General features: G+C 41.4%; 1 protein-coding gene across 1 annotated transcript in view; it reads left to right on the forward strand.

Annotated features, from left to right (window-relative positions):
• gfra3 (GDNF family receptor alpha 3) overlaps nt 1-13327 on the forward strand; it is a 40591-nt gene extending 27264 nt beyond the window's left edge. The window contains exons 6-8 of the mRNA XM_070837148.1: nt 886-1020; nt 1864-2000; nt 13069-13327. Of these exons, the coding sequence (XP_070693249.1) occupies nt 886-1020; nt 1864-2000; nt 13069-13284 (488 nt within the window). The 3' untranslated portion in view covers nt 13285-13327. The remainder of the gene's footprint in view (nt 1-885; nt 1021-1863; nt 2001-13068) is intronic.
• Nucleotides 13328-13643: the final 316 nt, after the last annotated feature.

Genomic DNA, 13643 nt, shown 5'->3' on the forward strand with positions numbered 1-13643 from the left:
TAATTTAAAAATAACTAATAGCTTGGAGAAAATGTGGTTTTATTTTTCAAACAAGAGTTGGATGAAAAGATCAATATCAATCTTGTGTCTGTGCACTATATGCACAGCTGGAGCAAGGACGTAGTTAGCCAGGCTTTGCATGAAGACTTGAAGCAGGGGAAAATGGCTAGCCACACTTCCTCAAAAGTAAGGCTACTTGCTCAAAACCTCTAAAGTTCACTGATTCGCACATGAAATTTACTGTTTTTGATCCAAACAAAAGAAAAATGCAATCAGTGGTCAATCAAAAAGGTATGGTGTGGCCTAAATATACGCTTTAAAGGTTGGTAGGTAAATGTTTGAACTCCAGCTTCAAACTTATTGCACAGATAGTGGAGTAGTTGATTTTCTCATCTCCTTCTTGGAAAGAAAATCAGCCAGTGTATTTCCCAAAATGTTTCTGGAGTGTGTTTAGCACTCGAATGGTATTTACTACCTCAGCTTACTGTCAAAATTCTGTTCTGGATCAAAAATTGCCAAGATGGCACTGAGCAGAAAAACACCAACTCCAGGATCCAAAATGTCCCTCCGGCTCCTTTGAGGAAAGTCAGCGTCTCCATCAAGTTTTTCTACAGGCTGTGTTTCAGCCTTGTTTGAAGTAAGAGAACAGTATGCTCTCTCTGTCTGTGCCATAAAGCAATTTTTGCTGATTTCCTCCCAATCTACCAAAGTAAAACACATAATCGAGGCCAAACGTTCAGTGTTTTTGGCCATGCCCTACTTTGTTTCTGATGAATGTGTTTACATTTCTGTGTTACTGTGGTTTCTTTACATTAAAGTGAAACATGTTCCATATCTAACATTCGCCAACTTTGACCCCTCTGACTTTGACCCCCCTCTCCATAGGTACCATTATGACACCCAACTACATCAGTAACAGCTCTGCAGATGTGTCACTGTGGTGCAACTGTGAGGGCAGTGGCAACCAGTGGCAGGACTGTCTGAGACTGCAGCGCATGTTCACCCACAACACCTGCCTGCGTGAGTCTACACTCTATACAAGTCTTTCCATATACTGTCTACGGTCTGTGTGGTCATTTAAAGGTTGGGATTATTTGTCTGCTGTCCCTTAAACTGAAAAGGCTCAATGTTGACATTTTGATTTAATTTTTTGCAGTATCAGAAGTATTAGTAGTTGCTTTCTATTATTATTGTACCATACTTCAAAGGTATTTTCCCTCATTTCTGTTGCCAAGGTCATTTGTGCAAATTGGTTGCAAGGAATTTATTTAATAAAATAAATTTCCTAGATTATAAAAGCAGAATTATAAAAACAGAGTTAATGTGTCATTATCAAACATACTCAAAGGAACAACTCAAAGGGAATAAGTGAAAAAAATCCTTTGACGTGATGTCTGTTGAATCTTTCTGGGTGGTTAGCTCCTGCAGCGATTTTCACAGCGTGAACTGAACTCTGCCTCTTGATATGTCAGCTCCATGCTACAGCTGTGGCATTCATAAGAGCCTTACAGTCTGTATCTGCAGTATTAGGCCTCTGCAGGGCCCGAGACATGCAAGGAGAGGGTAAAGCCCTCCAGGTGTCACTCAATCACAGCAGCTGTCAATAAGGCTGTCAATACACACTGAGCTTGTATGTCCAAACACTAAAGTCTGGATCGATGCATCAATGCACTTCCCATAAAGCCCACTGATTTATCAAGCTGCAGACAGCTCAAACAATAAAGCTGCCAAATAGATATGTAGGCTCACACCCACTCAGATGCAGCAACGCACCACCCAGGCCAGCTGAGTACACACACACACACACACACACACACACACACACACACACAGAGGTAGTGATGGGGCTATGTCTTCATGCAGGCAACTCTATCAGTTGGATGGGGAGCCCCAGCTCCCTGCCTGCAGACATCACCCCCCCTCCTGCTCCCAGACCCTCCCCGCTGGTTCAGGAGGATGAGCTGCTGAGCAACAACCACCTGCCTGAGCACAACAACATTGTGAGTAGACTCCAGCTCATCACACACATTGCCTTCACATTTTGAATTACCTTTCCGTCTTTTATCCCAATGCCAATCTTTGGTTCGCGCTCATCATGTTACGTCTCACAGTGTGTTTATTGTATTTGTTTCATCTTCATTTGCTGGGTGTTTTTATTGGTTTTATTATTTTTACTCTTTATTCGTCTAATTTTGGCAAGCTCAAAATTTCATATTCACTTGCTTTAGACTAACTAGAGGAAGTCCACATGATTGTCCACAGATGTTTTGGTCAAATTTTACAGTTTAAATGTTTCATTTACTGAAACAATGACTTAAAGTCTCGTGTCTACACTACTGACAACAGTGCTGTTGTGGACAGTGTGGACAAGGCTGTATGTAAGGTGTGCATGGCGAGAGTGGTGCAGCGAGGGAGGAGAAACTGAGCGGAAGAGAAATTCACAGTAAATGCAAGCAGGGCATCGGTAAAGTTTAGCAGGAAGTGAGGTTAGCCCTGATGGAGGAAAAGAAAAGCAGAAGAAATGAACTGTACAAACACCAGCCATATGCTGAAACATCATTCTACGCGACATAGACTTAAACCCAGAATGTCATATATCTGAGCACAAGTGCTGCTACATCCGTCACTGCGGGCAAATATACTACATTATGATAACATTAGAGCTATGCAGGCAGGCTTAGCAGATAGTTTTGACTAAGAAGGCCTACATGGGCGGCTGTGGCTCAGAGGTACAGTGGGTTCAATCCCAACTGTGTCAAAGTGTCCTTGGTCCTGAAGCATGGCTTCGATGAATGAATGAATGATGGGTGATGTGATGTGATGCTTTGAGTGGTCAAAAGGACTTGAAAGGTGCTGTTCAGCATGTTTACATGAAAACAAATTCTGTACACATATTTTCTCATGTCATCTATTTTAGTTGATAACAGTCAGACGTTGTGCTCAGTCCCATAGATGATAATAATGATAATAACGGTTGCTGTGATGCTAAAAACCTGGGTTGGCCTTTTTTTCCCCACACAGAAAATTAATAAGGGATAGATAAGGGAACTGATAAAGAATCAAACCGATAAGCAGAATCGATGATGGCATTGGTATCAATATAATCTTACCAATTTCCATCCCTACAATTAAGCTGCTTTATTTTAGGGATATAGCTAAGGTGGGTCATTTTTCACCCTTAGGACGAGGGTATAGTATAAATATGAAGTATGCTATAACTACACAAGGTCCATCAGGTATGATCAGTTGTTTCACTGCTGTATTAATCACATTGATTGAGTGCGTAATATTTATTCAGTTTCAAGGAAGCACCATTGGAGGGCTTTTACTGTGAAGCAGCTGCAGGAAGTCCTTAGAGTATTATAGCAGATTAATATGGCAGCTCTGAACGGTCACCTCTCCTGTCCACTACAAGTTCTGTACGTTCTAATGTACAAGCCACCAAATATGCACAGAGGAAAATGAGAAATACTATGACAGTAGTTGTACGTTTAAAGGGTAAAATGTATTTTTTTTTTTAGTTGTGCATTCAGTAATGCTTTTGTTTGATCAGATGGGCTGTCACTAACAGTTGTCATCTTAATGAGAGGGTCAAACCCCTCATCAGTGGTAGTACGGCACAATAGTGAGTCAGCACTTGGAACGAGATTAAAGGAGTATCTCTGGGGCAGGAGTTATCAAAGCATATTGGCAAGCCTTCAAAAGATTCTTGATTGTGTCCAACAGGAGCAGTGTTTGTTGGGCTGCTGAGATCCAGATGACAGGAGAGTCCTGATGAATACAGTCTGAGTTATTCAGAACTAAAATCTAATGTAAGATATTCACCTGTAAACGTGGAAAATGTCTGATTTAAAAGTGATTTGCCATCTTAGATTACTCAAAAAAATGTTGATTTCAAGTAAAGAGCCAACAGCTCTGGTCACTGGTCATCCACAGATGATGTTCTAACTTCTAGTTAGGATGGTCTTTTCATAAAACTGTGCTGACTATGCAGTAGAAATGCACAAATATGTTTTAAATTGGTCTTACATGACCAGAGAAAAGAGAAAAAGGCTGTGGTATTATCTTTTGCTCTAAAGGTAGAAAACCTACAACAACCAGAATGCACTGTGCTGCTGATTCCAACATTAAACGATGAAAATCATTTCCTCATGGTGGGCAGAGAGAAAATGGATAACAGTTCTAGAGTCTGCAAACACATCATCCAGTGGTCTTTTGCTGGCAAATGCAGGCTACGTGGAGGGAAAATTGTTCACTTACATATAATACCGACATTGTAATGATACAAAGCCAGTTGAAAATTGGTTGAAAGTTGGAGGAGACTACTCTTTCACACACATTCACACACCGAAGCTGCTTCAGGAGCTGCTATGCTTCAAGTTGGGGTTCAGTGTTCAGTGTCTTGCACCGCCGAACTTCCCATTGATGGATGAGCCACTCTACCGCTGAGCCACAGCCGCCCCTCACAGCACATTGTACCAATTAGCTATTTTCTGAGAACGTTTTATTCTTCTTATCATTTCCTTTGCTTGCATAAGTGATGTCATGTCTGGATTCTGGACATATTTTATCAAACATGTTTAAAACAGTTTTAATGAGAAGAATGGGTGCCACTGATTCCCAAGGCAAACTATTAGAATTCGTTGACTCTGACTGGAACAAAATTGACCCAACTCTGTCTCATCAGCTTTCAAAGCATATCTATAGTCAGTAGTTGTAGTATTTGGCCCTGACACTAGTACCAGAGCTGTGCTATCACTTCTTCATATTTCTGAGTGGAATTATAGATGTTTATGTGTGAAAGAAGTCAGAGATAATGATATCTCTTGGAAGTGTAAGACGCTCTGCATGGGTGTCTGTGGCTCAGAGGTAGAGAGGGTGGTCCATAAATCGAAGGGTTGGTGGTTCCATCCCTGGCTCTTCAGCGTGTCAGTGTGTCCTTGAGCAAGACACTAAACCATGCCTTTAGTATGTGAATGTGTGTGAAATAATAGCCTCCTCCAACTTAAATTCCTCCTGTGTGAATGAGGATGTGATGTAAAAGTGCTTTGAGTAGTTGAAATGACTCGAAAGCAGCTGAACAAACACAGACCATTTACCATATCAAAATGTGCTTCATGTCTGTGTGTTAAAATTTCACTGAGTTACGACTCTGATAAGGAGAATTTTTTTTATTTAATTCCTCTCACGTGGTATCTTTGTCTCCCCTTCAGCTCTCCGGTGCTTCTGTGGGGAGGCTTTTGGCTTCCTCTTTTTGTTTTGTCCTGCTGTCTCCATCTTATGTAACCTTACCATGGTTAAAATGTTGTTAAATTACAGAGGAACATGGTTAAAATGTTGTTAAATTACAGAGGAACGTGGCTAATATTTGATTTCCCACCTTCTCATGTTAACCCCGTCGATATTGGGATAATATGTCGTTCTAGAGGGTGTGGAGAAAGGTAAACATGTTTTATTGTTAGATTTGGAGGACTTTCCCATTCCTTATCAGATGTTGGCTGTGGTGAGCAATTTTGTTAGCCTGGTAACCAGACGCATCTGAGCTCATGTTGTCTTTGCTGTGATAGAAACATCTGGTCTGAGCCTGATCTCTCAGAAATACATGATGTATCCATATGTTCTTAACACTGCATTCCATGGTTGTGGCACGTAATGTGTGAGAGCCAATCCCAGCTGACTCTGTACACCCTGGAGTGGTCACCAATCAATCACAGGGCTAGATTATCTAGACATGATCTAATTATTAATGCAGCTATTCTAAATATTTTATATATTTGATGAAAAAATTGCAAACTGCCTATCAAAAAACTAATTTTCTAAAATATTATAAAGAGCATCTTTTTAACATAGATCATTTAGATGCAGTATGATTATGTATATAATGTGATATAATAAGTAGATACATCTTTTTATGACCCTATATGCAACCCTAAACTGAAAACTACAACTGTGGTCCCAATTTGTATCAAATTGCATGGCATGGCTTTAGGGAATTCTAGTTTTTAAAGACTTTTTAAATCTCCCCCTTGAAGTGGAAGTTGTAAATACTGAACTGATTTTAGAGTTTTAAATGGGTGAAAATTAATTCATTTAACTTGAAGTTTAGCGTCACAGTTTAGAGTTTTTAGAGGAGGAATTCAAACTGATGGCCTAAACAATATTGCCGTATTGTTGAGGATACTTTTGTGTTTTCATGTTGACAGATGTTTAAGAGGAAGTGATGACAGTGAGGAAAGCGGTGCATCTTCACTGCCATAGAAACGATTGAGCCACTTCCGGCATTAAATACTGGCAAAAAACAAGATTTTAATTAAAATGGATGGTCATAGCTTGACTTATCAAACACAGGTTTTTGGCAGTGGACCCTCCGGACTGTGGCAGACTGCTAAAATGAAGAGAGGAAAACAAGGAGAAAATCTTGTGATTAAATATTGAGTAATGTAGCGGTTATGGTTTAAAAACAACTGTTAATGGAGAAATAAGAAGACAGCTTCAGATTTACACTTTCCGACAGAAAGATAATCCAATTGAAATACATTAGCCTGATTTTAAACTATGGGTTGTTGATTTCCATTGACATTGTTTCCGTGGCGGTGCCATGTCATTTTAACACATTATGTGCCACCACCAGGGAATACAGTGTTAAGAAGTCATGGTCAAGAAGAGGAAGAGGAGACCTGTTGAGGCACCAACATGGTTGCCACTAATGTTGAATGTTTCGTTGAGTCCAAAAGTGTAATTTACGAGAAGCTCATAAATGACATCACACCTTTTCATTGCTCTGATTGGTTTATCTAAATACGTCCAGAGGCATTTTGGTCTGCGCACACTGATGATGCACCTTGGAAATTGCAAAAGAACTGAATTCGTAAATGCATATTAGTCTGGTGATGTCAGCACTGAGGAGGCAGGGCAGGCCTACTCTACAACCAAACAAAGATTTAAACTGCCCTGACTGTGTTCGTTTAATTGGTCTCTCCCAAACCATCAGGCTTCCCACAGTCTGTGGCTCACAGACAAGTCTTGGCCCTGAATTGTTTTGATTTCAGTCCTGTTGGATCGTGTCAGAGTGTGCCAGCTCACTAATGTGCAAGACAGTAACAGACGCACAAAATTGCTGAATGTGCTGGGAACACATATGTTTTGAAGGCGCCGTGGCTCCTGGCTGCCCTTGTCCTACACTGTCCATCAAATGTGGTCCAATCCAATTGCCGTCCTGGCTACTGTAACCTTGGCCAGACCACAATCTGCCGTGGCTGTGGCTCCCTGGCTCCCAGCATGCCGCGCTGCCAGAGATAATCTGGGCTGCCAGACAAGAGGGGATTCCAACTCTCCCTCTGTTCCTTGGTTGCCCTCCTCCACTCGCGCGCTCTCTCTCTCTCTCCCACTCCGTGTCCATCTGTGTCTCTCTCCCAGTGAGCGGATTAGATGAGGTGTTGGTTGGAAGCAGTGCATCAGTCAGGCTTCATTAGTATGAATTTATTCATGCCCATATGTCTCCCCCCTCTTTCTTTTCCTTCCCCAAATGCCCCTCTTCCCTCCTTTTTTCCTTCCTTATATTCTTTCCTCAGATCCTCCTCCCTCCTTTTCATCTTTCACTCATTCACTCTTCTTTCTGTTCTCAGTTTATTCAGACTTGCATCCTTAATCCGTCACTGTACCTCTCCCCCCTCCATCCATACCTGCCCCTCATCTCCTCATCCGCCCATCACTCAGTGGCTTGTCTCGCCTTTCTGAGGAGCTTTGGCATGTTTCTCTAAAGTGGTTTTCCAGATTTGAAAGGTGTCACTTAAAAAAGCTGAGTGTCTGCTCTTGCAGTAGAAGAAAACTGCTCTTTGTTTTAAATGTTACATTTCCACAAGTAATGCAATCAAATATGCAGTCAGGTGGGACTTTAATGTGATTTATACATATGAAAATGACATAATTTTGAGTATTGAAACATGACTTTAAAACAATAATAATGAAGACATTATCTGTGTCTCAGAAATAGAGAAGGTTGTCCAATCCGGGGTCCTCCAGTCTGCATGTCGAATTGTCCGTGGGCAATGTGTGTGACTGTGTGTGAAACAACAGTGTCCTCCAGCTTAATACATATCATACTCCTGTATTAATGATGAGTGAATCTGTGGATGTGAATGTAGTGTAAAACACGCTTTAAGTTGTTGAAGTGACTAGAAAGGCGCTATACAAGTACAGTCCAGTGCTTTTACCGTTACAGTTATTTACAGTTAAGAAGTTAAAGGACATTCCAGACATAGTGGAAAACATGAAGAATGTCATAATCTACAGACACAGATTGTCTTGTATGGTATACCTTTATAACATATCATATAATCCATAGGTTTAATGTACAACTCTACTCCAGCCTGATGTTAACATGTGATCTGTATCTGGATAATGACATTTTGCTGCAAATGGCCTCCTGCCTATTTACAGTCAGCTCTGTTCATTGACAAGAGTCCAACTTGCTAACAGTTTGCAGGCAGACATGCTGCCCAAAAGAAAGCCCATGCTTCTGTTTGGAATGAAAAACACATCTGCTTCTAAACATTTTGAAAATATGCACAAATATCTGACTCTTCAAGAAGGTGGTTGAAGGAATGGAAGAGGGAGGATGTAGTCACATGGTCAAGTGGCTCCTGCCCTTGTAGTGTTGCACGGCTGCATGTGAATGGGAATATTATTGGAATATTCATTTTCAAGAAGTTTGGCCGCTTGAACATATCTGACAGATCCACTTTGTCTATGTGCAGCCCGGAAAAGCAGAATTTCAGAGAAAGCTGTCGGACACATTTGACATACTAAAGGTATCAATCAATGAAATGAATGTCGGATCATCCAACAGCATTCTGACGCTGAGGCCGACAATTTCGGTAACTAGGTATTTTCACCCTGCCTTCAAGTGTGCTCGTTTGGAACAGCTGCAAATACCTTAGACATGGTCACACCCCACTTTGTATGATCTAGTTAGATTTGTGCATTAATGTAATCAGAACAAGCTGCCAGGGAGAGCGGCGGGCAGGTGACTTTGGTGAGGTGGCCACACTCAGTACTGGAGGATCATGGCCCAAAAGATCTTTACAGAAAGAATGTATATAAAATGATGAATAAAAAAGCAACTTTGTTTTTTCTCATTTTGATTCATTTGGTGTAATCAAATTTGAAAAATCTCAGTAAATTATTTTATGTCATTTATGTGTGTAGGACACACTGGCTCCAGAAAACGACTCTATATATACTTCTACTATAACTTTCTCAGACGTGCGCTGGTCCTAAAAAGAACCCAAGTCTGTCTTCTTCACTCCAATTATCTTCAAAGAAATATTAACAATGTTCTTCGGGCTTTTTCTGTCCCCCAAAAATGCTCGATAAAAGCAGCAGATCAAAAGAAAGGTCACAAGACTTGCAATAAAAGAGAGTGGCTAAGAATAACTGTGCAGACTGGAGAGAAGTTTAAGCTTAGAAGGAAGATGCTCTCTCTGCTGGTCAGGCTTAACATTTTTAACATCACTTCAGTGATTGTCAAGCATGGCACACTCTTTCTACACTTTTCATTAGAATCCATTTTACTACTAATGAACATCACTTTACAAAATGGAGAAGAATCTAACTTTGATCCGTTTCTGTACCCTGAAGGAGAGCAAGATGACTGCCCTGTTTACAGCTTTTGCAGCTGTCACTGAAAAGTTAAAAATGAGGAAAAGTTAAAAATGATTAAAGAAATGCTCTTCAGAAAATCTGAACACGTTGACGTGAGCAGGTATCGTGGGCAATATTTCAATGAAATGACAGAGCAGCATATTATTATCTGTAGAAGAACAATCTGCGCACAATAACCAGACCATCAGCCTTGGGCTCCTCCAGATGTTGGTAGATATTATTGAGGATGAACAGCTGGGCATGCTCAACACTCAAGACCCATAACGCTGCAGTGAATCATATTCATCAACAGCTTCAAAGTTTTGAATGAAGACTTCTTTTGATCAAAGTGTTCACACATGAGCACGTGATACATTTAACATCACGTCTCATAACATCATTGTTTTCAAACTTTTGTTTACATTTTATAAAATGCATAAAATCTGATTTCTATCGGCAGATCTTTGTACAAGCAGGTGCTGAACAACAGTCTTCATTCTGTATTGTGGCTTGCTGTGTCCTCCTGAAAGCAGAAAGTCCGGCAAAACATATTTAGAAAACATAATTTGGATTTCAAAATTGCATCACAAATTCAGTTATTTCATTTCAGATTTCATTTTCTCAGACCTCAGACCTCCTGAATTCCATTCAATTATGTTTTTTAACATTCAGACCTATGTTTTTAAAATGAACTTTTTTAAATTTCTGTACACAACAGGTCCTCGACATTATAATACATAATATGTTGTTTTTGACTGCCCTTTACAACAACTCATAGCCTCTGATCTGATCATTTGTCTGTGCCTTCCAAAACTTCAGTGTTGAAAAATTCAAATTAGTTCTATGATGTGTCAATGCTATTGTTAAGGTTAGATTTAGGCTCACAAAATCACTTGGTATGGTTTAAGGAAACATCATGGTTTAAGGTTAGGGAACCTTTATCGTCATGGTTAAAATGGTGAATATGTGGCCAAGGTTATGGAATGATCTTGGTCATAGTTTAAAAAACATTTTTAACACAGGAAATGAGTCCATTTCTGATGTTCAGCATCACAACCTCCCCTCTCTGCTGATGCTGTTGTTCTTCTTGGAGATCAGTTTCCAACTACAGTACGGTGAAGGTTAGAGGAAGATAGTGGTGGATTCCAGAAAATGAGATTCATTGTTGGTCTGTGGAAGAGCAAGAACTCCAGTATCCTGTATACTGTAACGTGTAGCTGATCTGATCCAGGCCAGACATTAACAGATCTGAATTTGACCAGAATGTGGATACGGTTGGATGTTTTACAACTGCGCTGAGGATGGGGCAAAACTGGACTGCAGCTGGAATGCAACGTAGTCGTCCCCGTGGGTTTTCGGGGTCAGACATATATGCTTTGCTAAATAAAGGGCCTAAGATAATAAAATACTGGTTGTTATGAGCTGATTCATTGATGCTTCACCATCAGTGGCTCATTCATCAGCTGCTTGGCTACCAGCTGACTAGTAACATTGGGCGGCTGTGGCTCAGTGGTAGGGTGGGCCGTCCCTCAATCAGGTCGGGGGTTCGATCCCCAGCTCCTATGGGTCAACATGTCGAAGTGTCCTTGGGCAAGACACTGAACCCCAACTTGCTCCTGAAGCAGCTTCAGTGTGTGAATGAGTATGAAAGAATAGTCTCCTCCTAATTAGATCCCTCCTGTATGAATGATGTGTGAATGGGTGAATGAGGATGTCATGTAAAGCGCTTTGAGTAGTTGAAATAACTAGAAAGGCGCTATACAAATACAGACTATTTACCATTTAACATTCAATCATATTTATGCAGGTCTAAAAGATGTAGCTAATTATCTCCATCCATCCATTATTGTCCACATATCCGGGATCATGTCGCGATGGCAACAGGTCAAGCAGGGCCTGACGCCCAACTCCTTCTCCCGAGTAATGCTTTCCAGATCCTCCTGGGGGACTCCGAGGCGTTCCCAGGCCAGATGAGATATGTCATCCCTCCAGTGTGAGTTCTGGGTCTGCCCGGGGCTTCCTCCTGGTGGGACATGCTTGGTAAACCCCCGAAGGGAGGCACTCAGGACGCATCTTGACCAGATGCCTAAACCACCTCCATATAGAATCGCCACCTTATTGTGGTGGGGGGGCGTGTGCGCCCCTGTGAACCTGGGAGCTGTGTTGTCGGGGGCTATAGCCACTGGTATTGTCTCCCAAGGCAAAGTGGTTCCAGGGTATGGGCCATGTCTGCCATGTATTGGGAAGGGAGCTCCCTCCCTCCCTCCTCCCCCCCACATGCAGGGGTCGTTACAGGGCAAGCTGGGCAAAAGGCAGAGGTAGGGTCTGATGTCTAATGCACATTAAGTACATATGCAAATTATTATTCCTTAAAAGCTTCAATCAAATGACTAAAAAAGGAGTCTGGAGATCTGCCAGCTGGCCACTGTTTTGTAGGTGATCTCACAGTAGAACTTCGGAATCTTTGGTGTGAGAAAAGCACGCAAGGTCGAGGCACCGTTAAATCCTGGATAATCCCAATTGTCAGAGGGTATTTTGTACATTGACTCTACTGGTACGTTGCCAACGCTGTTCGATGCTGCAACTCCCTTCACCCACGCAACTCCCCTCTTCATGTGATGACCCTTTGATATTGTTGATTTAACTAAGATATAATGCGGTTATATGTGTTTGTTGAGGGGGGCGGCAGAATTCTTGTAGCTCCTCAGATTCTTGCAGAGCCGCCTCAAAGAACAGAGCACTATCCACCAAATCTGCCACCACTGGTCTATTCCTTGATGCAAGTGTGTACGACTGAATGTCCTGCACTGAAGGTTGGCATGTAAACCTCTTATAATCATCATCTCCTCTGCAAAGAAGTTCTTTGTTTATAATTCAAGCTTTTCTTTCATAAAGCACTTTCCATGCAAATTACAGATTACATGCAAAACTCTGCTGATTGCTTGTTTTTATCATGATTATTTCTTCCAGTGATTTTAATATACTAATATGTTGTAGGACAAATCAGTTCTGCTTAGGGCCCCAAAGACGTTGGCTGGCCATAGGAAATGGCTTCACACCGCACATCATCGAACAAAACCTTCATGAAGTATTAAGAGTTCAGGATGCGTTGGGTGCTTGTTTGTTATTTTTAAATCCTTCGATGCAGTGATTCTGAAAAGAAATATTTTCTCTGTCATTTCAACTTTCCAGTCATTTACAACTCAAACCCTTCCACAAAATTTCAAACTGCAAAATATAGATTAAGACTTAACAATATTCAATTTAAAAGCACATAAAACAAAGACATTGAAGAGAAATGTTCAGTGTTTACCATGTGAGAGTTTAGATGAACATTTCCCACAGTAATAAGATGCCGCTGTTTTTAGAGCTTTATAAAATGTGAAAATGTGAAGCCTTTTACTCACACTGTCTCCTCCCTGCCAGGTGGTGGAGAGCGAGGAAGAGGAGGAACTGACACAGACAGAGGAGGAGAGTGATGAAGGTGGCCAGTTTGATGTTATCCCACTTTACTCAGAGCGGGCCACCGTCTCCAACCTGGGCTCCTCTGGCACTGGGGGGGCTGCATCTCTCAACACTGGCCCTCCTAAACTTACACTACTGCTCCTTCTGCTTCTGCCTGCCTCCTTCAGCTGGGGGTAGAAAGGAGGATGTAGAGAAGACACACACACACACACACACACATACACACACACACACACATGTTCGCAATCACATACAATGGACCTACCAACAATCGTGGACCGATGGCTGTAAAATTATAGAACGCAAAGTGAAGAAATGGACTTCACACTTTGTCAGTAGCATACCCTTAATTTGTTACTTGTATCCTTGCTTCCTCCATTCCTTTAAAAATGGCACTTTGTTCAACATGGTCTGTCTGCAGCTGCAGTGGGGTGTTAATGTCCTGGGAGTGCACCTGGTTGTGGAAGGGTGTTTACATGCTGAAATCAACCAATGAGCATAGCGTAGCTCCTCCTGGGCTAGTTCCAGAAATATTC

This window comes from Pempheris klunzingeri, chromosome 9, assembly GCF_042242105.1.
Source record: "Pempheris klunzingeri isolate RE-2024b chromosome 9, fPemKlu1.hap1, whole genome shotgun sequence".
NCBI classification, from domain to species: domain Eukaryota; kingdom Metazoa; phylum Chordata; class Actinopteri; order Acropomatiformes; family Pempheridae; genus Pempheris; species Pempheris klunzingeri.